At 41.0% G+C, this 24,372-nt stretch overlaps 1 protein-coding gene and 1 long non-coding RNA gene across 3 annotated transcripts in view; one reads left to right on the forward strand and one right to left on the reverse strand.

Annotated features, from left to right (window-relative positions):
• Positions 1–5,215, reverse strand: part of ARHGAP20 (Rho GTPase activating protein 20) — a 70,231-nt gene extending 65,016 nt beyond the window's left edge. Inside the window, exon 1 of the mRNA XM_074356922.1 lies at positions 4,775–5,215. Coding sequence (XP_074213023.1) covers positions 4,775–4,876 — 102 coding nt within the window. The 5' untranslated portion in view covers positions 4,877–5,215. The remainder of the gene's footprint in view (positions 1–4,774) is intronic.
• Positions 3,738–24,372, forward strand: part of LOC123612536 (uncharacterized) — a 143,412-nt gene continuing 122,777 nt past the window's right edge. For both annotated transcript variants that reach the window (XR_012503779.1, XR_012503780.1), the window contains exon 1: positions 3,738–4,392. This is a non-coding gene — a long non-coding RNA (uncharacterized LOC123612536). The remainder of the gene's footprint in view (positions 4,393–24,372) is intronic.

Raw genomic sequence — 24,372 nt, forward strand, 5'->3', positions numbered from 1 at the left:
AGCATTTAATTAAAACGTCATCACAGCACAGACTACTGCAAATGGTTATATTTTCTTTTCTGAGGTTAAGGAACAAATGTTTTTACTCTTGGCTATCTTTCCTCTTTCTTTGTTATTTATTTATTTTTTAATTGGGTTATAGTCAGTTTACAATGTTGTGTCAGATTTAGATATGCTGGAACCTAGAAAATGCCCATTAATAGGTGAATGGATAAGCAAACTGTGGTTTATCCACATGATGGAATACTACTCAGCAATGAAATGAGCTACTGATTCACATAAAAACATGGAAGGATCTCAAGATAATTGAAGAAGTTAGACCAAAAAGAGAATACATAGTATAATTCCATTTAGATAAGATTCTTAAAAATGCAAATTAACCTATAGTGATAGGAAGCAGACCAGTGGCTGCCTAGGAATGAGGAGGGAACAAAGGGACTAGAAAAGGGCACGAGGAAACTTGGGGAATGTACGATCATTGTCCTGGTCATGGTCTCATAGCTGTATACACATGTCAAAACTTACTGATTTATACACTTTAAATATGTGCAGTTTATTGTATGCCAGTTATACCCCCAGAAGCTCTTAAAAAATGTTTAGTTTCTCAGTTGTACCAGCCACATTTCAAGTGCTCAACAGCCACATGGAGCTCGTGGCTATCAAATTGGACACTGCAGATAAAGAGCAGTCCTGTCACCCCAGAAAGCTCTAGTCAACCGTGATGCTCAATGACCGGGGTCGGCAAACTGTGTACCAGGAGTTCACTGCAGGTTTTTCTAAATAAAGTTTTATTGGAAAACAGCTATGCTCATTCATTTACACATTGTCTATGGCTGCTTTAGCACTACAATGGCATAGAGGGCAGCTGCAATGGAGACGTTATGGTCTACAAACCTGAATTATTCAGTACCTGGCCCTCTCAGAAAAGGATTGCTGACCCTGCCCTAAGTCACAAAGTCTGAATACAGGGGCGTATCTGTCCCTGTTCGCTGCTGTACACAATCCAGCTAATATTTAATGAATACGTTAAATGCAGCATCCTAGGCACTGAGGAGGCTGCCTTGAACACTATAACGTCCCTCTTCTCGTGGTTTTCACAATTTGGTGAGCGGTTCAGGTAACACAACAAACAAATAAATAAGAACATATCAGGCAAGAATGAATGCTAAGATGAAAATAAAACAGAAGGCATAGAGCATGACTGAGGAGCAACTCCTACTTAGGCAGTCAGGACGGGTCTCGGGGAGGACGCAAGATCTGAACAATACGGAAGTGTCCACACGGCAAAGACCTGTGGCAGAAGCCCAGGGCACAGCAACACCAAGGCCTCGGGACACAATGAATCTGATGACGTGATGTGTGAAAAAGAAGGCCCATGTGGCTGGAGCATCCACAAACAAGGCAGAGAAGGCAGGTGAGGTGGGTGAAGTAAAGGGGGGCCAAGAAGAGGAGTCTGAATTTTATCCTAAATATGACAGAAAGCCACTACAAGATTTTAAGCAGGTGAGCAACAGCATCAATTTACATTTTTTAAAGATCACTCTGGTGCTTCTAAATGGAGACTGGGTCAGGGAAGAGCAAGAAAAAAGGTGTCAGGCAAGTTAAGGGCTTTCTGCAAAGGTACAAGAGAGATGGTGGTGGTTTGGACTACAGTGACAACAGTGGAGATGAAGTGGAGAAATTCAAGACATGTTTTGATGTGATAGTCAGCTGGCCTTTCTGATGGTTGCTATAGAGTGAGGAAATGCCAGGAGCTGAAAATGAATCCTAGATTTTTGGCTTGAACCACTGGGGCATAGTACTATGAATTACAGCAGATGTGCACGTTAAGTACAAACAATAAGAGCTAACACCTATTGAGTGCTTATTATATGTCAATATTCACTCAGTTTCACATTCGATTTTTCCCCAAAATCTTGAGGCGTTAGGTACTATTGTTATTTTCATTTTACACATAGGAAACTGAAAGGTTCAGTAGGTCAGTAGGCTAGGACAGATACAATGTAGAATTGAACCTAGGTCATCACACTCCAAATTTCATCACAGTGTACAAAGCCGCGTCCTTGGCAACCACATTCAAGGCACTGGTAACACCACTGAATTCACAGACTCTCAGGATGACTAGCTTGAAAGACCCTACTGCTTTACTGCTTAGCGTGTTCCTTTAAGGCCTATTATTTAAGAGCATCTTATTTTCATAGAGTAAAAGATGTATTTGTCCACTGTGTATACTTTTCAAAGCACTTGCTCCAGCATTATCTCTTTGATTCCCATTTTACAGATGAGGAAACAAACATGTTAAGTGATTTTTCTCAAGATTACTGAGACAGTGATAGAGCTAGAACTAAAAGCCAAGTGAACTCATCCCATGCAGTGGTCTGGCCAATAAACCTATCTTTAAAAATTCTGACCATTCAGTAAGAAATACATTTTACATCCCTACCCAAAATACATATACATATGTGAAACAGAGAAAAAGAAGTTACACAAAACAGTCTTTACCCTTACTACCCTGCTAATATTTTCTTTTCTATTTCATTTTTAAATGTTGATTATAACTGGTGATTTAAACAACATTGATCCAAGTCCTAGTAATTAACACTACAACCACATAGTAGACTTTTTAGAAATAAATCCCATGACTTAGTCAGACAACCAAGCACTAGAATGGTGGGGTGAAATCTAAAAAAGATCAGTCTGTTTAGTATTTGGGATACATGAAGATTGTGGTCCATGAGTGTAAATGGCAGTGTTCTCTGAGCTATGCTTTTGTAAATAATCTTTTATTAGTATTACTTCCTATTGCTCTGGGGGTCTGAAATCAAATAGACATGCCTACTAATATTTGAACAGGCAGAGACGCACTTTTCTGGAAAAAAAATGTTAAAAGCAAAATGAAACAGTTCTTCAACCTTACTCCTGCTCTATAGGCAGTAAAATGCTGTCAAAAGACCAGACTGGCAACATCCATTTACTTTTTTTTTAAAAAGGAAAAGACTGGATTGGTAATGAGACAACCCATTATGTTTTATAATGAAGGACAGCATTTTAGGACAATGGCTTAAGATGCAAAGCAACCTATCATTTATTGGACAAGTACTATTGATACATGAGCAAGCTCCTCTAATGCGTTCTCCCCTCACCAGTACGCCTAATTACCATTAGTAAAAAAGGAAGAGATCTGTTTACGAATAGAAATATTTGATTTTTCCCAATTCCTTAAGTTTACAAGAATAAAAATGCTTTAAAATGCTAATTACTGAACATTCAAGTACCTTCCCAAATATAGCTCTAACCTAGTGAGTCCCTCCTCCCCTCCATCCCTGCATCTCTGAAGCGGACAAGCAAGAAGGACAAACCTCAGCCTCAACACATCAAAGGCTGAGCCTGCACTACAGCGATACCGAGTTCACCGACACCTAGATGACTTGCTGACATGGTGATGGTCCTTGGGAGCTCACACACACTTCTGAACTCGGCGCAAGGACGCACGGATCTCACCGCTCTGCCACTGACCTGGAGCCCACCTGGATCCTGGTCAGAGGAATCATGAAAGGCTCTAAGATTCTGACATCAGGGAGCCTCCACGGTCCCTTAGGGCTCCAAAGATATAAATACAATGCCTCAAGACATTTCTTAAGGAAGAGTTAGGTTATCCCTTGAATCCCAGTTTGGTTCCACAGAAGCTGGAAGGGTACCACCAGGACACAGAGTAAAAATGACCAAATAGCAGAAGGTCTTGGGGGAGGGGAGGAGCGAGAGCAGGCAAGGCTAGAAACACCCAAATCAATCACTCGGAGAGAAAGCCAAGCGGCAGAGGCCACCGCTCGTGGCCACGTGCACTTGCGGAGGGAACGGTTCCAAGGAAACCTGACCCGATCGGAATGGACACGCCGCACGGCGGCTGTGTTGATCGGCATGGTACGCTGCAAGTTGTGGCCCGCATCCCTCCTCCCAGCTTTCACAGGGACCAAGCGCGCTGTCCGCACGCTCACACTACACCCGGCCCCTCCCCAGCCCGGCCGAGCCCCGGAGCCGGGACCGAGCGCAGGGCCAAGGCCCTTCACCGCGGACCTCACGACCCCCCGCTGCAGCCCACCGGCCCCACCCAGCACGGTCCCAGGCTCCTCCGTGGCGCTGACCGTTAGCATCCCCAGCACACCTAGGAGGCTGCCCACCGCCTCGAAGACCCTGAGTCCTTCCCGGAGCGCAGTGCGGGGCGCGGACCCCCTCCCCGACCCCCTCAAATCCCGCGGAGCGGCCGCGCCGCGGGGTCCAGGTTGGGCCCCGCGGGCGCCGCAGCGCGGCCGCCTACCTTACTACGCGCGGTAGCCGCGCCCGGCCAGACGCGGCCGGCCTGAACGACATCGGAGCTGACCCGGTCAAGAAGCGGTGAGTGCCCGGGGGACTTCGGGCGGGGCGCCGAGATCCGGCGCCAGGAGGTGACGGGGAAAGGCATTGCCCGGCTCCCGGCCCTCACCCCCGCCGGGGGCGGGAGCGGGGCCGCCGGGGTCGCGGTGGATGGGCTGCCGCGGGGTCCTGTGTGGAGCGAGTATAAGACTAGACGCGAAGGGGCCAGGAGGTGCTGGGGGCGCCGCCGGGCGTGAGGGCGGGTAAGGCGGGAATGGCCTGGAACAAACGGTTCCGAACGCGAGCTTGGAACGTTGGAGGCGGCGGGCGCAGAGGGCTCGCGCCGGGAATGGGGCCGCCGCCGCGGCGGCGGCGGCGGCGGCGGCGGCGGCGGCGGGCGCGGGGTTCTGCTCTGGGTCCTTACCTTAGTGCTGCAGCCGCCCGCGATCAGAGACACTCCTGTCAGGGAAGAGGAACGCCCCGGCTGCCCCCTTAGTGTCTCCTGTTGGGGGGACATCGCTTCCATGAAGAAGACTTTCAGCAAGTTCCAGTCCAAGGGGAGGCTACGCAGTCCTGTCCGCGGGAGGGCTGCCGGATAGCCGAGGAAGCGCAGCGCCGAGGCGGCCGCAGCGATCAGGAGGTGCGCGGAGCTCCGGGTGCGGGCCGCGCACCTCCGATCGGGGCCATGCACCGCAGCCCGCCTTCCTCAGCGCGGCTGCAGGCGATTGCGGCGGCGGCCGGACGGCCGAGGCGGCCGCAGCGCTCAGGAGGCGCGCGGAGCTCCGGGTGCGGGCCGCGCACCTCCGATCGGGGCCATGCACCGCAGCCCGCCTTCCTCAGCGCGGCTGCAGGCGATTGCGGCGGCGGCCGGACGGCCGAGGCGGCCGCAGCGCTCAGGAGGCGCGCGGAGCTCCGGGTGCGGGCCGCGCACCTCCGATCGGGGCCATGCACCGCAGCCCGCCTTCCTCAGCGCGGCTGCAGGCGATTGCGGCGGCGGCCGGACGGCCGAGGACGCGCAGCGCCAAGGCGGCCGCCGCGCTCAGGAGGCGCGCGGAGCTCCGGGTGCGGGCCGCGCACCTCCGATCGGGGCCATGCACCGCAGCCCGCCTTCCTCAGCGCGGCTGCAGGCGATTGCAGCGGCGGCCGTACGGCCGAGGACGCGCAGCGCCGAGGCAGCCGCCGCGCTCAGGAGGCTCGCGGAGCTCAGGGTGCGGGCTGCGCACCTCCCGTCGGGGCCATGCACCGCAGCCCGCCTTCCGCAGCGCGGCTGCAGGCGATTGCGGCGGCGGCCGCCCCGCCTCGGGTCCGCCCCTCCGAGCCGGGCGCCCCGCGCCGGGCCCGCCCCCGGCCGCCCTCCTCCGGCCGCGGCCCTCCCCGCGGCGGCCCGGCCTGCCGCGTGCCTTTCCAGATATAAATTAGGACACCGGCCACCGACTGATCTTCTCAGTCTGCGATGCCAAGTGGGTCCAGTCCGAAGGGACTCACCGGCCGGTGTCACTAACCGGGCCTCTAGCGCGCGGGTGCGCGTCTCTCCCGCCGCCCAGCCCACTCGCGCCCGACCCCATCCCTTCCCGCGCTGCGCCCGCGGGAAAGGCGCCGCGGCAGCCCGTGCATCGGCGCGGCCGTGGCGACCTCAGACCGAACGGAGGAGCGCAGGTGATGCCTGTCAGGCTTTCTCCGTGCCGCAGAGGGGTCCCCCGCCACCCGCCCCGCCCGGGAGGCCCGGGACGGAGTCGCGCGTCGCAGAGGGGTTTGGAAGCACCGGCTGACCTCCTGTGCAGTCCCGCACGTTAGCCTCCCCGGGGGACCCGCGCCGGCTTCTGCAGCCGCAGGGTCGGGCAGCAGCCCCTGCGCAATTTGCACCGGCGGTTTCCGCTGTCTGCGGGCTGCAGAGACCTGGGCATTCCAAACGTGCAAGCGCGATTAAGGAAAACGCAGGCAGAGAGAGGACTCCGAAATTTGGCTTTGCTGTTGAGAAGGCTACAATATGTGGAAGTGTTTATCAGATATGTGCGCTGACAGCATAACTTCCTGTCAGCTCAAATAGTGGCAAATTTTTTAAAGGCCAAAGAATAATCAGAGGGAGGGGATTTGGAGCGGACCCGGGCTGAGTTGAGCGTTGCTGCACTTTGCAGGACTGGCTGACTGGTGCAGATGGTTCGGTAGGTGGCATTCTTCCCTTGGAGTCAAGACTACAGAAAGGGCGGATTAGTGATGAAGGACGCCACTCTATGATACTGGCTTGTTGAAGGGGTTTGTTTGTTTTTCTGATAAGAAAAAACAGATCGAGGTTCCTGCCGGGTTGGACTGTTATCAGGACAGGTTGTGGAAGAACAAGGTTCTGGCCCTCCTGTTCCAAACAGGAGTTGCTGTCCAAAACACACCCACACGTACACACACCCACCCACCACCACCACACCAAACCCCGGAATTGTTTATTGTGGAAGTAATGGGGGGAAAATGTTCCAGCCCGTTTTAAGCCTTGTCCATATCATGTGGTTTAAAGTAGGCTTACACAGGCTTTATAAATCATGCACGCACACACATATAATTATATGTCATGCTAATAGATATGTATGTGCATATATGTGTGTATGTGTGTATGTATGTGTATATCTATATATACACACATATATACAGACAGTTTTTCAGGGTGATTCTCTTTCTGCTGCTTAGACCGGTGTCCTGAGATAAGACTTTGCACCCATCCTAGAGTTTATCATGAATTTCACACTTCATACTGCAGAGGGCTTTTCCAGTTCCTTTCATTGTTGAAATTGTGCTATGATGATTCCTACCATGAATGTATGATTTCAGTTTTTTTTTACTCTGCTTCATTTTTAAATTTCAATAATTCTTAATCTCCTTTTAATATTTCATGTGATTTACTTACTCCATTTAAATTTTATTATTGTTGTCTTCCAGAGGGCAGGAACCTTTGTTGTTGTTCCTCCCGAGTGCCTTAGAGCAGTGTCTGGCACAACAAATATTTGTTTAATTAAATGAATGAATGAGACACAAAAAAGATATGAGATAGATCCAGAACGGCCCAGCTAGAGTTGGTAATTTCACTCGTACTATCAGGTATTTCTTTTTGAGATAAATACCTCATGCTCCCAATTGAAGTGTTATTTATACTGCATGTATGGAAAACTCACATTTACTTCTTAATTTGTAAGTGCTTTTATTTCAAAATTTGTTAGTTTTGATTTGCATAGAATGGTATCTGTTGTGAATAATACTATAAAAACTGTTGACATCATAGGCATATGTCCTTTAGATTCAATCAGATCTGGTTCAAATTTGGCTCTATCACATTTTGGCTGTGTGACCTCAGAAAGCTGCTTAGCTTCTCTGTGCCTCATTTTCACATTTAACGTGAGTAGAATGATGCCCACATCTCTGGTGATAGTCAAAGTTAAATGAGATAATGTATGTAAGGTATATCTAACACACAGCAGGCCCTCAATAGATGCCAGTACCCTTTCTACCACTTTCCCTAAAAAATAACCATATTTTTACCATGGAATCCTTCATAGTATGGCCCCTACCTCTTTTTTCAGCCTAAGCTCCTAACATCCTCCATTTTTTCCCTCCTCCTTTCCCGAATTCCTGTGTCTTCCAGTTCATGAGCTCCCACTCTTAGAGCTGGGATTCTGTTCTTTAAGGAAGTAGCCTCTTTTGAGATTCCAACCAAGGATAAGAAAGCAAGCCCCACGTCTGACCTTGATAATTGAGTAAAGTCAAATCTCTCCTACGTCAAGAGTTAACTTTGTGGAAACATGGATTAGGTAGTCAAATGCTGTGCTAAGCATTTTACGCACTATTAAAATATTCAAAACAACTCTAATGGCTTGTAGTTTTATGCCCACTATGCAAAGGCCTTGTACTCAGAGATACTAAGCTATTTGTCAGAAATTATATGGCTACTGAGTCCAAGAGCCAGGATCAAACCCAGGACACCATAGCCTATGTCCTTAACCCCTGCACTTGATGGTATTGTCTTATTTTAGTTCCTTATGAGTGCATAAATTGTGCTGCATCCATTTCATGTGAGATAAAACTTGTTATGATCCCTTCTGCTCTGTCCACATAAGCTTGCTTGCTGGTCAGAGGCTCAGCTTAATCATTTTAAAAAAATGTATTTTACAAAGCAACTTGATATTTTAATAAGAAACAGCAAAAAGGACGAGGAATGTCTGTTTTCCATCGAAGTTTAGGTTGCTCTGTTGAGCCAGACCTAATTAATTAACTAATTATCATTTATTGTCTACCACATGCCTCATGCTCGTGCCCATTCTTCAAGGGTAAGCGCAATGTTTGACACTTCTCTCCCCAACAAGTCACTTTGGGTTTTTAAAAACTTCTTCCTCTTTGTTTTTTTTTTTAGGCATTTCAATTGACTGCATTTTTTTTTTTTTTTTTAGCTCTGCCTACATGTTTATGTTATAATCCTCTCCAGAGATCTCTGGAAACTTGCTCTTTTAATTATACTCCTATTTCCCTGCTAGATCTGCTGCACAGTTGATTACTGTCTGTGCTGATGTGGCAGAGTTATTAGGGAGCTCAGTCTGTGAGTAGATTCGGTGAGCTGTGCAAGATTGCTCAGCTAATAAGTGGTGGAACAGCACTCTAGTCCAGTTGTTACTCTCAAAACTGTGTGACTTAAATTCTTTCCCTTAAATCCTATTTGAATTATCAATGAAAATCACCTGTTGCATATTTGTAGTATACAATAACAGAAAACGGTACTGGTAATTAAAGAGACATATGGCTTATTTTTTTTAATAGTGCTTGTGTCAAATAAGAAGTTAGAGATAAACATTCTGAAAGAAGTTTTACTTTAAAACATAGTTTCCAAAGCATGTCATATGCAACACTAGTTTCTTAAGATGCTTTTAGAAAAAGAAGGGTTCCACAGTCGAGGGTTCCATGGGAAATACTGCTGATGTCCTAGTGTACATTATGAAATGTGTATATTAAATCTTTGAAATATTCTGCAGTTAAAAAAAAAACCCTCCTTAATCTCTGATTAACCTTTTCTTCTGCCTCTATATAGTTAACATGTTAATATAGTTTTATAAGAACATTACTGGGTATGTAATAAGACAAGAAAAGGATATAAGAGGTAGGTAGGAAGGAAGGAAGGAAGGAAGACATAAAACTTTCTTTTTTGGCAAATGGCATGATCATCTATGTGGAACATCGAAAGAATCAATGAAATAACCCCTTGACCTAATAGGTGACATAGCAAGGTTATAGGATACCAGGTTAATATAAAAAAATCAATGGCTTTCCTATATACCAGTAATGACCAAGTGAAATTTGAAATTAAATACACAATAACATTTACATTAGCACCCCCAAATGAAATACTTAGGCATAAATCTAGCAAAAGTTCCACTTGCAGAATGGAATTTAAGATGAATTTTGCCCTATATTCCTAAATATTAATAGTGGAGAGTTTGATAAAAGTTAACTTGTTAGAATGTTTAATAAGAATAATTACAAGAAGGAAAGTTACATTTGGAAACTAAAGGAAAGGGGAAAAGAGAATGACCATTTCACGAATGCCTACTTTGGGCTTGGCACTGAACGGAGTCCTTTATATATTATCTCAGTCTTTACAATAAAGCTATCAAAGAGGCACTGTTTTTCTTCCTGTTTTAAAAAATGAGGAGTCTGAGGTCCTACAACATACAGTCACTTGCTAGGATTGTGTGAGCCAGGAACATAACCCAGCTAGTATGACTTCAAAGTCTTTTATATTCATTTAATTCTCGTAATATTTTTGTGGATGATTTTTCCCCCTCAGATAAGAAAACTAAAGTATAAAAGCAGAAATAATTTTCCCAACACATGGTAGGGCTGGGATTTAATTCAGGCCTATATGATTGCATCAATCATGGGCTTTTCAATGTACCAACCTTTAATATTGTGGGTGTGTGTGTGTGTGCGCGTGTACGTACACGCATGCTTAGGTTTAATAATTAACTTGATTTGTTCTGTCCATTCTTCTCACCTATTCACCTTGTCTTGACATGCGATACAGAGAAATATAGCATTATTGATTCCTAAGACTTTCACTTAATCCAGTTTTATGATCTAGTAGACATACCGTAGGCAATTCTCATTCAAGATCAGAACTGAACTTTATGGCAGCAGAGCTTATGGTTCTAGATGTGCTTCAGAAACCAAAGAAGCGGGGGAAGCGCAGACAGTGGTGAGATTCTTGCAATAGAACTAAACACTGTTGTTCTACTTAATCCCATTATAATTTTTCCTATGGAAAACAAAGCAAACCTAATAAGCTCTGGTTTCACTGCCTGTTGAGATACTTCTTATTCTTTGTTCTGTTGTGTTTTTGAGGAAAAAAATGTATTTATTTAATATTTAGAATGGAAGGTTTCTAGTTACTGTAAGGTGGCCAGATCGGGAGGCATTTTACAGTATGATTCTATGAAGAAATAGCCAAATGCTCGTATTTGTGAATTAGAAAACAGAAAACTTTGGAGGAGCGATTACTTTGCAGTGGGTTATGTGGAAATAAGAATATTTGATATGTGTACAGTAGTATGTAGTACAGACAGGTTGCTTCAGGGATGAGCAAATCAATGACTATAGGTTTTATTTTTTAAATGAGACCAATACATCAGCTACTAATACTATATGCTCTGATTTTATTTTACTGTGTTATGAACCCACATTCTAAGGTAATGGGCCATGGAAAGAAACTCTCACCATGCTTTGAACTGTGTCTTTAGTTTCTTGGCAGGAATGGTATATGCTGTAAGAATTATAGAGTCATAGACGAAAAAATATCATGGGTGCACCTTTGAAATTTTAGAAACACAAGACATTTTTTTTTAAAGTTCTTCAAGTAAGATAGTAAATTTTAGATTATCCAGTAGTGGATCCAAAGTGTAGAGAATCCCAAACCACAGAGAATGTGTTCATTTTGCTTGCTAATGCTAGTGGAGGTTTTTTGTTTGTTTGTTTGCTATTGTTGTTCATTGTGCCATATTTAAATTAAAGTTAAAATTGATCCAATTTCCTAGAATAGTAAATGTTGACTATTTGTTGATTCAGGGAGGCAACTGCTCTAGGATTATAGCTTTGCAAATAGATCTGTCTTTGGGTAAGGAACACTTAAATAGCAATGAACCTTGAATCTGTTGGCTTCATTCCTCTCATAGCTAGGTTGGAATTACAAAACCATTTTATGAAGTGGCCATTTGAAGAGAGATTTTATAGTTGAAGTATGAATCCTAAAAACTGTTTTATTCCAAAACAATCAAGAAGAAAAACTGCAGTGTTTGTTGAATAATGTAAATAGCTACACAAGTCGTATTTATTGTCATCTTCAGTTTAGCACAGATGTGAATTTCCTGAACCTGAGCTCTAGGGTGGGTGCCTCAGGTTAATTCTGCAGTCTCTCGACTCTCTAATCTTGTGGCAGTTACTGGCCATGTTCCTGAGATGAGAGGATGGAGCGGGTGGTGAGGGGGGAGAGAAATGACCCATCCATTCGTCTTTCCCAAACCACACCAAAAGGCCTTACAAAACCAGAGTGTATGCAAATAACAGTGAAACAATAGGAAATCACTCTCCTGTAAATTACACTTGAGGAGACTTTTCTATGTGAGCTGATCATTAAGGTATGGAAGGTTGTCTCCACAGGTCCAGTGATAAAATACACTGATGTTAAATTACTGAGTGACACCATAGCTCAAAGAACAGAAAAGGAAGAGGAGAATGATGAGAAAAGAAAATACTTATGTCGACATACAGAAATGCTTTGGCAATCATCGAGTGATGGAAAGAAATAAAGTATACATGTATGTTTAATGGGGTTTTTAGCAAATTGAATTTTGCAGAAATGTGCTTAAGCACGTAGCATTGCTTAAGGGCTAGCCCCATCAGGTCAAGGCGATCAGACAGCCTTTTGTTTGCACACTGTATGTGGCAGGAAGAGGAGAGAAATACACATTCATTTTCCAAGGAACATACAATGTCTGCATTACAGCAGTAATACATCTTCTTTTAAGTCTTTTGCTTAGGAAGACACATTAGGCACCATTGAATACAAGGATAAGATGAGAAAATAATGCTTTCTAGAAAGAAAACACTAAGTAAAGATAGCTTCAGTTTATCACACACTGTGTTGCTGCAGGCATACGGTTGCTCTGCAGGGGGACATGAAGAGGGGACAAGATACAATTACAGCTGATACTGCATTTTTATGTTACCATGAGAAGAACAGCAGTGGGGCTTAGCTTAACTGAATACTAACACTATTTCCGAATGCTAATGAAATACATGTAGAGAAATTGGGGGATTCAGAATGTAAGTATTTTATTGGCTAATGGCTTACACATCTATTTTGTGTCTTTTTACACAGACACAGAATTGGAGACAAGCGTCCCCCCACCTACACAGTCACACTCCATTAACTGTCATAGTCAACTTGCTGACCTTCAAGCGTCCAAATCATGTTTAGGAAAGAGCCCAAGAAAGGGGAAGGAAGGAAAGGAGAGGAGGGGAGGCAGGGAGGGAAGGAGGAAGAGGAGGAAGGGAAGGGAAGGGACAGGAAGCAGAAAGAAAAGAAGTTGTATACAAATAAGCATTAGTTTGCCAAACCTCTAAGAAGTATGTGAAGGACTAACCTATGATTGGAAGGTAGAAAAAGATTAGGCCTAACTGCATTAGTTAGACATAGCCTGTGGTGCCCTTTTCTCCAGGAAACAAGGGAACCCTCCTACATTGTTGGTAGGAATGTAGTTTGGCACAGCCATTGTGGAGAACAGTATGGAGATCCCTCAAAAGACTAAAAATAGACTTAGCCATATGATCCAGCAATCCCACTTCTGGGCATATATCCAGAGGGAACTTTAATTCAAAAGGATACATGCACCCCAATGTTCACAGCAGCACTATATACAATAGCCAAGACATGGAAACAATCTCAATGTCCATTGATAGATAACTGGATAAAGAAGTGGTATATTCATGCAATGGAATACTACTCAGCCACAAAAATAATAAAATAATGTCATTTTCAGCAACATGGATGGACCTGGAGGTTGTCATTCTAAGTGAAGTAAGCTAGAAAGAGAAAAGTACCATATGATATCACTTATATGTGGAATCTAAAAAAAAAAAAAAAAGACAAACAAACTTATTTACAAAACAGAAACAGACTTATAGATGTAGAAAACAAACTTATGGTTACCGTGGCAGGGGGGAAGGGATAAATTAGGAGTTTGAGATTTGTAGATACTAATATGTACATAATAGATAAACAAGTTCATACTGTGTAGCACAGGGAACTATATTCAAAATCTTGTAGTAACTTACGGTGAAAAAAATATGAAAACAAATATGTGTATGATCATGTATGACAGAAGCATTATCCTGTATACCAGAAATTGCCACAACATTGTAAGCTGAGTATACTTCGATAAAAATGTATATAAACAACAAAAAAAAAGCTCAATTCTTTCTGCTGATAAACATGGTGCCTTTACCTTTTATTACATCTTATTTAATTTTCTAAGAACATTTTAATAATTTTTATTCAACATGTCTATATTTTCTTAAACTTCTCTCTAAGCATTTCATGTTTTTGTAATTTTTAAATGGTATAATTTTAATTTTTAAAAATTGATTGTTGCTAGTATACAGAAATGGAATTAATTTGTGTGTTTTGACCTTATATACTGTGGCCTTGCTAAACCTGCTTATGGGATCTGGTAGATAGTTTGTAGATTTCTCTGATTGTCTATATAGTCAATAATTTTAATTAAATTAAAACAGTTATATCCCTTTCTTTCCAACATTTATACCTTTTCTTTATTTTTTTTACTGGCTGTTTTACTGGCTAGGATCTCCAAAATAATATTGAATAAAAGTGATGAGAGCAAACATTCTTTACTTCCCTCTGGTCAGGAAAGGGTTCAATATTTCACCATTTAGTATAATGTTATTTGCAGTTTTTTGGTGGATGCCTCTTATCAGATTGAGATAATTACTTTCTGTTTCTAGTTTTATTTAATAAGAGTTTTATTTTTGAATTATAAATAGATATTGAACTTTCTCAAACACTTTAAAAAAATCTTTTGAGATGACTGCATAATTTTCTCCTTTATTGTTTTGTTATATTTTTTCAATTAAAATTTGTTTTTGTTTTACTTTTGGTGGGGAGGGGTAATTAGGTTTGTTTTATTCATTTTTCATGGACATACTGGGGACTGAACCCAGGACCTCATGCATTCTAAGCAGCTCACTCTACCACTGACCTATATGTTTCCCCACTTTATTCTTTAATGTGGTGAATTACAGTTACTAGTTCTACCAGTAGTGAATTAGTCTCGTTTTCCTAGAATAAATCCCACTTTATCATGATTTATTATCTTACATACTACTAGATTTGGTTTTTATTGAAATTTAATATTTACGTCCATTATGATTATAGATAACAAACCACAGTAATATCATCAATACTTGTGATATATTCACTGGGAAAACTGAGATGTTTTCATATTTCATTACAGTTAAAGTAGAAATCTTGAATGTTGTTTATACTCACTACTGCATTAATGTTACAGATATTATAGACTGCTGTATCAGATTACTCAATGAGTTAAAAAGGACTTTTTATTAAATGTCAGAAGTCTGTTTTCTTATGTTTGATGACTGCATTTCTACACAGCTTATTTCTTTGACAATGCTTCGTATTTCACGTCATACATTTAAGAACATCATCCTGTGGTGGGATCCCTAGGCTTGATCAGATTACTGAAAGTGTTCATGGCACCAAACTTTAAGAGTCTCTGGACTAGAGCTGCACATTTCAGAGTCTTTATCTTAAAACATATGGGACTGGATGGGATCACCTAGAGAGTGTAGACAGAGAGGATTAGAGAATGGAGGACAGAGCCCCATATTTCTTCAACATTTAAAATTTGATGGAAGAAGGGAATCCTATCAGGTAGAGGAGAAAAACTAAGCACCTGTGGCATGAAAAATGCTTAGAAAAAGATATTCAGAGACCACATCAAATGCTACTGAGAGGTCACAGAAAATGAAGATGGAGAATTGGGTACTGACTAGGTTAGGTCACTGATGAGTGGCAGGAACAAAAGCACAATTAGAAGAGGTTGAGAAATGGCCCTGAGGCAGGTAAGAAGAGACAGGAGCACAGATAATTCTTTTGAGTAGTTTTGTTGCGAAGGAAAGCTGAGAAACAGTGGAGCTAGAGAAATGTAGAATGAAGGGAGTCCAGTTTGTTTGTATTTTCTTAAGATGGGCGACCTCAATTAAGGCATGTTTGCATGTCAGTGAGAATGATCCATTAGAAACAGAGACATTTATGCAGAAGGGAAAAGGATGAAGGTGTAAGGAAGTTGGCAGAAGGATCATTAGGAAATGAGGTGGTTCTTTTTTCTACTGCATTTATATTTTTCTATGAAATATGAGGTGAGAAGTATGAAATCCTTAGGTGTGAGGAGGAAAAATTAGAGATTTGAAGAGAGAAGAGAAGATTTGAAATAGACACCTGAGGGAGTAGAAGGGTGTATTTCTTAAGGAAATATAACAGGATAGTTTTCAGGATAAGTGGTTTAATTATCGGGTCTTCTGACACTTTCTAAGTAACTCTTATTAGGTATAATGACTGTCCTCAGCTACTCTTGTCAAGATAAATATTATAAATTAGTTTTATTGGCAAAACACAGTCCTGGAACCCTTTGTAGTCTTCCTCTTGTTAAGGATTGTGTGACTGTTTTGGGGGAAACACAGGGGCAGGATTGTCCCACAATGGATGGTAAATAGCCCTATTCTAATCCTGCAAAGTCAGAATCTGTAGGCATGAGCTTTGTCCTCCAGATTATTTAAAAATACTAGAAATGTTTAAATGCTTAACACTAGTTTTGTTTCACAAAATCTCTCTAAACCGAACTCCATCATGCCCTCTTCGCACCACCTCCCCACTTACTGGTTACCTAACCTTTTGGCCGAAGTTCCCATTCATATCTGGCTATTTAACATCAGCCAGTTTCAGTGTGTGCACCATCACTCCCATGTGATGGGCTGAAATATCATGAACACTGGCTTTGGACAGTTCTAAAGTAACAAGAAAGTGAGAGAAATATCTGACTACTGAGCCAATTTTATTAAAATGCATCTTGCTTGGTAGGAGTGATGGGAAAGGAAATAGTAGAAAAGCACATGATGACTTAATAATGTTCTGGGAAAAGAAGTCAGTCTTTGTGGCAGCAGTTCTTCTAGAGAATGGCTGATTAAGGCTTTGGTTGTTTTGCCTAAATTTCATTTTTGGAAAATGAAATTGACCTAACAGCTGTGGCTTATTGTAGCTTGCAGAGGTATCTACTTTACCAGCATGCCTGTTATCTTAGGACCCCATAGGCTTCCATGCTTGGCTCATCCTTATGAAATGCAGTCTCCCGGTGACAAGGAAGCTTGAGTTTAATGTTGTGAGTGAGTGAGTTTCCAAAGATCTATCACAGGCCTCAAATCATTAAGGCATGACCTAAGCTTAATAGAAGCTGGTGGGATGAGTCTGGGGAGTCATCTCTCAGTTTTCTGAAATGGGCCAATGTGTGTTTAGATGTTATTTCTAGAGGACACAATTCTGTATCACAATCAGAATATTAGGATTGAAATATCCTGAACTTTTCACCTGCTTTTGGGTTTTTGGTTTCCCTGATGAGTAAAAAATTTTAACTGTGGAATGCTGGGATATGTGGAACAGAAAAGTTGCCAGTTGTTTTATTTTGTCAGTTAAGAATAGTAAACTGAACCAAACTAGCACTCTCCACTCCTTAAATATTCATCTACTATCATCTTCTCCTTACTTTCTCATAGAAAACAATTTAACACAAAAGGGTATAATAACATTGTCTCAGAATAGTTTCCCAAGAAAGAATGCTTGGAAAATGTATGTCCTAGTACCATGCCTGCCACACCCTCACACACTTGGCAACAATGAATCTAATCCAGCCATGCAGATAATATTATGCAAGCTCCTGTCCCAAAGGCCAAAGAGTTTATGTGTAAAAAAATTTAAAGACAGAGAACACACTATTTCTATGCATACCTCTGAAGATTATATTAGATCTTTTAGTAGCCATTTCACATTGTTCTTTATGATTATGTGATGAGCACTACTGAATGCCTGGGATATAAAGTTACAAGACAGTATCTACCCTCAAAGAGTCCACAATCTCGTGTGAGAAATACATCCATAGGTAATTAAAGTGCATGTGGTAGGAGCAATTATAGAGCTCAGCATATTCGGAGTTCACTAGGGACTGGGGTGTGGGATGCCTAGGTCAGTAAGGTTTTCCAGGTGTCACTTTTTAAGCCAGGGTAAGTGTGGACAGGAGCAAGCTTTTTGGATATAAAGAACACCATGTGCAAATAATAATCAACACTATTTATGGAGCTTACTATGGGCCAAGCACTTCATATGCACTCTCTCAACTTCTGCTTATAACAATCCCAAGAGGTAGACGTTAAACGCTTATAACTTACCAAAACTCAGAGAGCTAAAGTAATTGCTCACAGAGCCACTCAGCTAGGAAGGGGTAAGAGTCTGGGTGGAAAAGTAAACCAATTTGACTTGTCCAAAGTCCATGTTTTTAGTAGCTACATTATATGGTCTAAGCGCTGTGTGTTAAGGTTTTATGGAGTTTATGAAACCCCTAAAGCTGTTAATTTAAATTTCTCCTTCCTGTAGGGGTAGTTGGTCCTCAATCTGAAAAGCAGAACTCTGCACTAATCACCAGCAAATGCATTTTGTTCATAGAGGTCCAGGTAAATAGTATTAGAGTAGATGGTCCAGCATTTTATTAGCTTCCCACACAGTGGAAATGAAACTTCAAAGTCGTGTATTTGCCTTGTCTTCAACATTGAGTATAGTTTTCTTCCCTTTCAGTTTTTAACAAAATTATGGTAGAAGTCACATAATGTAAAATTTATCAGCTTACCCATTTTAAGTGTATAGTTCAGTGTTATTAAGCATTTATATCACTGTGCAGCCATTACCACTATCCATCTCCAGAACACTTCTCAATTTGCAAAACTGAGAAACTATTAAGCAATAACTCCCCTTTCCTTCCTCCTCCAGCCCCGGTATAGTTTTCAAGTAACAAATTATTTCTAAAAATAAGCCAACCAAAAAAACTAGTGTAAAGGTGACATAATCAAATATTAAACAGTTTTACGCTTGCCTTGTGGACAGCTGACTATGTTATTTTGTTATATTGGGATTTGGGGACTGGATTCTAACTGTGTCACTTCACATATTTGCTCTCTCTTCCAAATGCAACCCACCTACACATTATCATGGGTGGTGGCGATGGTGGTGGTAGTGGTGGTGGTGTGTGTGTTTTTTGGTCATCCATATTTTGGTAAAAAACACTGAAGAAATGCCCCAGGGACTACTGCTCCCTCACTATACTGAGGTCCTTTGCCATGAGAATCTTGCCAGCTTGAGGTCCTCAGAAAAGCCAACGCTCACAAGCTGGGTTTGGGAGGGGTACCTCCAGGATCGCTGGCCCCTGCAGGCAGGAAGAAGCATCAGCTAGCTTGAAGGCAGGGTGGCTGTTTTGTTCTCTTCATGTCCCCGGAGGCACTTTGCACACTGCCTGGCGTATACTAGATGTTCAGAAGTGTGCTTGTTAAATCAAAATGAATTAAATACCAACTAGGGACCATAGTAGTTCTTTGGAAAAGCATGATAACTTTCTCAGATTTGTCTTGTGACTATTTCCTTGTAGTGACAATACCCCCAAATGCTTAAAACAGGAAGGTTTGTGTACTGGTTCTTAGAAATAGCAAGAGAAGAGGTGACTACTGCATTTCACTCTGTCGTCAGTCTGGAGTGAAGAACAGTTTCAAGGAGAAGTGAGTGGGGTTTGAGTTTAAATATGTAGACCAAGAAAGTGAAACACACAGAAAACTAGTCAGATTAGAGAAGTTGCTCTCAGAGTTTATTCTTGAACTGTTCTTATTCATATCACAACAAGGGGGCAGGGCTAAGGGCCGAGCTGGAGAGCCAGCCACTGGAAGACCCCTCTGTGTAAGATGGCGACCCTTTAATCAACCCCCTTTGACTAGGATTGTTTAAAGGTTACCTGTGGGCCTCCTTAATCTTATCCCAAAAGTTATAAGAGACTTTATAAAATAGCTCACTATTTTTCACATTCATCATGTTTTTGACACTATGGTCACATCTTCCTTTTAAAAAATTTAATAGGTATGTTTAGAAATTCTTACCCAGCAATTATAGTGTTTATGTGGTTGGTTGTTATTATTCCTGGTAGTTATAAAGTCCCAGCAACACTTTAAATTAGTGAATACTGAATCACTAGTCCTAAGAGAAACACAAGATGAAGTTCCTGAGAACCTCTTATCATGGCATTTTAATCTACTGACTACTAAAATACGTAACCTTGTTTTATGTGTGTTTCTGTTTAAAGACATTGTGTTTCATATAAACTGTTGATTCATTGACATTGAACTCAACGCCAAAGCCCTATAACTCATACCTGAACAAAGCTTATCTAACACATGTGTTTTCTCCATAAGGCACATTACAGCTGTCTCATCCTTAGGACACCAGACAGCACTTTACCACCACACTTGGAGGCTTGTTTTAGGTAACAAAAAAATCACCACCAAAAAGTATTAAAATGCAAAAACACTGACACTACATAGATGGTGAAAAGGACACTTGTTCAGAGCAAGGGAGCTGAAACAACAAGGCAAAGTGTTACCTAGTTTGACCTCGGTTGGAAGCGAGCACGTTGTGCAATTCAAAGTTTTCCCTCCTCTGCGCATGTCCACAAATGGCTGCAAAAGCACCCTGAGTATTGCTTTTGGCATTACAAACATATTTTAGTGAGGAGGTGAATTCACAGATATGGAATCTGCAAACAATGAGGATCAACTGTGTTTTTCTCAAGTACACACGGAGCATTTACAAATACTGACCACACTTTAGGCAAAAAATACCTCCTCAACTATCAAAGGATCAGTGTCATACAGATTGTATTATGCGTCTACAGTGCAAAGTACAAACTAGCCTTTGTCCTCCACCCAAAAAGCTTAGAAAATACTTTGAGCTGAATAATAATAAAAATAATATAATTAAAAGTGTGTGGGATATAGTTAAAAGGTGGGCATAGAGAATTTTATAGCTTTAAATACTTTCATTAAAAACAGAATGAAATTGGATTGAGCTAAGGGTAAAACATTTTAGAAAAGGAACAGCAGAACTAAAGAAAGCAAAAGTAATAAGATAATAAAAGCAGAAACTAGAAAAACAGAGCATAAATATATAATAATTTAGATCAACATAGCCAAAAATTAATAAGCCCATCTCTGCTGAAACTAATCTTAGAAAAAAAGCTAAAACACACAAAATCTTAGGAAAGAAGAGCAGTTATAATACAGTATAACAGACTTAGTTGGAGAATAATATGTTTATATTTTGGCCATAAAATTTAAACATATACAAAATGAACATATTCGTCAGGGAGAAATAGAAAACCTAAACAGTCCTATATTTTAAAAAATCCCATCAGTAATCAACAACCTTCCTCGAATGAAAACATCTTATCAGGTGATTTTATAGGTGAGTTCTACAAAACTCTAAAGAACAAATCATTGCATCTTATTCAAAGTCTTCAAGATAGTAGAAAAAAGAGAAAAAATTCTCAGCTCATTTTATGGTATTTAATAGCGTTGATACCAAATTCGGACAAAGAGAGTAAATTAAAAACAAATAAAATGCCAATCCACTTTATTTCCCCTTTAGAAAACTAGAATGCTACTTGCCTTTACTTATTATGTCTTCTAAAACCCCTACTCTGCTTCTCTTTAGAACTCACTGGTATGGGTATAGTGATTTTGCTTGCAAGATTTCTGAGTTCCCTGGCTTTAATTCACTGAGGAACTTGAACTCACAGGGAGCAGGTGGATGACTTCTCACAGTTTCAGTATCTACCTCAGGCATTTTATTCTATCTTTTTTCAACATGGAGATAATTTTCCTTGAAAAGGCCGAAATAAAATAGAAGTTGAGTTCTATTTTCTCTTTGTTATCCATTAACATTACACTATTCTTATTAACATTAGATACCCTAAATGCCTAAAACTATTATTGTTATTATTAATAATAACCCATAACTTAATAAATTGAGAAAAGAGTGACCACATACTTGTCCTGAAATAGTAATTGCAATTTAGCAAAGGAATATCCTGGATAAAACTTGAACTATAACCAAATAGGACAGAAGGTTTCATTCATTTATTCAACAACTATTGATCATCTGTCATATATCAGGAATTATGCTAGGCATCATGGACAAAGAGTTTGGTGTTGACCTGGAGAAGCTCACAATTTAGGAGGTGGGAAGGGGTGGGATGGGGAACTAGAGAGGTATGATAATTAGGTAGTTTAATACTAGAAAAGAGCGTGATGATTGTCAAGAGTCAGAATGAATCATGAAAAAGGATTTTTCCTTTTTTTGATAGGGTTATTGCACTAGTAGACCAGGGCCTATATCTTGATTTTAGCAAAACACCTTAGTTTCTTATTACCTAACATGGTACCTCAGTAAAATATTCTGGTGAGCGAAACTGAAAAACATGGTTTGAATGATAACACAGTAGATAAAATTTACTGTTGGTTGCATATCAAAAGGGTGATTTATAACTCAGTACTACTGCGAAGGGAAGTCTTTCATGGCACCATGGGGCTCTGTCCACGACTGTCCTCTTCAGTAAACCTGATAAAGATGTGGAAAGCACACTCATCAAATCTACAGATGACAGAAACCTGGGAGAGAGAACTAGGGCAGGGATGACACAGATAAAGCATTCCTACAAAGTCAAAATGACAGGCTTAAAGCAAATGAGATGTAATACAGAAAAAAATATATGAGTATAGAAATTTTTGATTGCATGGTACAGGGAGGAGAAGGCTTGAATAAGCAATACTTCCTATGACAATATCTAGAAGTTTTGGTTGACCTCAAGCTCAATTTTAGCCAATAGTTTGATATGACTAGTAAAAAGTTAATGTATTCTGTGCTACCCTAGTAAAAGCATAATATGAAGATATGCTTATGCATACTGCTAATTTAGCAAATACCAAACTCTATTAAAATTATTTGTTTAGTGTTCCTCCCACTAGATTGTGAAATCCTTGAATGTAGGGGCTGTTTATTTACATATTCCCAAGATTTAGCTCAGTTCTTGAAATACAGTGAATGGTCATGAAATAATTGTTGAATGACTAATGAATAATAATTTTGTGTAGAGGCTGCCGTAAGCACTTTGATGTAATTAATGCATTTAATCCTCTTAATACACCCATTGAGGAGAGTACAATTATTATTTCCATCTTCTAGATGAGGAAACTGAGGCTTCAATATGTGGTTTATGAAGTGATTGGCACAGAAAAGCAAAATACACAGAAACATTCAAAATCTTTGTATAGAAATAGTTTCAGACCTCTCTCTTCAAGACTTTAAAAATACAAGTAACTTGTCCAAGGTCACACACCTGTAAGTGGCAGAGCTAAGAGTGGAACCCCTGAAGTCCAGCTCATAAGCTTAGGTTCTTACTCACTTTGCTTTACTCTGCTCTTTTCATAATAATATGCTATTGGACTGCATGGCTTGGGGCATAATAAGGTTCAACGGTTAATGGAGACACTTTTCCTTCCCTCTTCACTTCCTTCTTTCCTCCCTCCCCTTCTGTCATTCCTCCTTCCTTATCCTTTTATCAAAAAATGATTTAAACTGGCTTATAAAAATAAATGTAACAAAATGAAAAAAAGTTCCAGCTAAGAGGAGCTAAGGATAGGTACATGAGGTGGAGTCATTGTAAGGTTAGTACACAAAACACGTAGACTGAGGTCCTATTTCCATGAAATTCTTTGTGACTGCCTAACTCCGTTATTTGTAGCTCCCTCCTCTCATCTCCTGTTGCATTTCTTGTCTACATGATGCACCTGGAACTTTATCATAGACTTCTTAAAACGTTATGGGTGTAGTCTATGTTCCATATCTGCAGTTCTACATCCCTGGATTCAACCAACCGTGGATGGAAAATTACAGATACAAAGTGCTGATTGTACTATATCATTTTATATAAGGCACTTAAGCATCTTGCAGATTTTGGTATCTGTTGAGGGGGGGGTCCTGGAACCAATTCCTGCAGATACTGAGGGATGACTGTATAACTTTTATCCCTGCAAGAAGACTGTATATGTCTTGAGGTAGGGACCTTGTCATATTAGCCTTCAAATTCTTTTCACCTCTAGTATAATGCTAGAATCATAGTAGTTTCTGTGCAAACACCTGTTGAATTGAAAGGACTTTGAGTTATTTGGAGTTAATCCACATCTCCTTCTAAACTCTCAAATCTTCATTTCTTTTTTTTATTATTATTTATTTATTTATTTTAACATTTTTTATTGATTTATAATCATTTTACAATGTTGTGTCAAATTCCAGTGCAGAGCACAATTTTTCAGTTACACATGAACATGTATATATTCATTGTCACATTTTTTTCTCTGTGAGCTATCATAAGGTCTTGTATATATTTCCCTGTGCTATACAGTATAATCTTGTTTATCTATTCTATAATTTTGAAATCCCAGTCTATCTCTTCCCACCCCCACCCCCTTGGCAACCACAAGTTTATATTCTGAGTCTGTTTCTGTTTTGTATTTATGCTTTGTTTGTTTGTTTTTTTAGATTCCACATATGAGTGATCTCATATGGTATTTTTCTTTCTCTTTCTGGCTTACTTCACTTAGAATGACATTCTCCAGGAGCATCCATGTTGCTGCAAATGGCGTTACGTTGTTGGTTTTTATGGCTGAGTAGTATTCCATTGTATAAATATACCACATCTTCTTTATCTAGCTACATGTTGATGGACATTTAGGCTGTTTCCATGTCTTGGCTATTGTAAATAATGC

Source organism: Camelus bactrianus, chromosome 33 (assembly GCF_048773025.1).
Source record: "Camelus bactrianus isolate YW-2024 breed Bactrian camel chromosome 33, ASM4877302v1, whole genome shotgun sequence".
Classification (NCBI taxonomy): Eukaryota; Metazoa; Chordata; class Mammalia; order Artiodactyla; family Camelidae; genus Camelus; species Camelus bactrianus.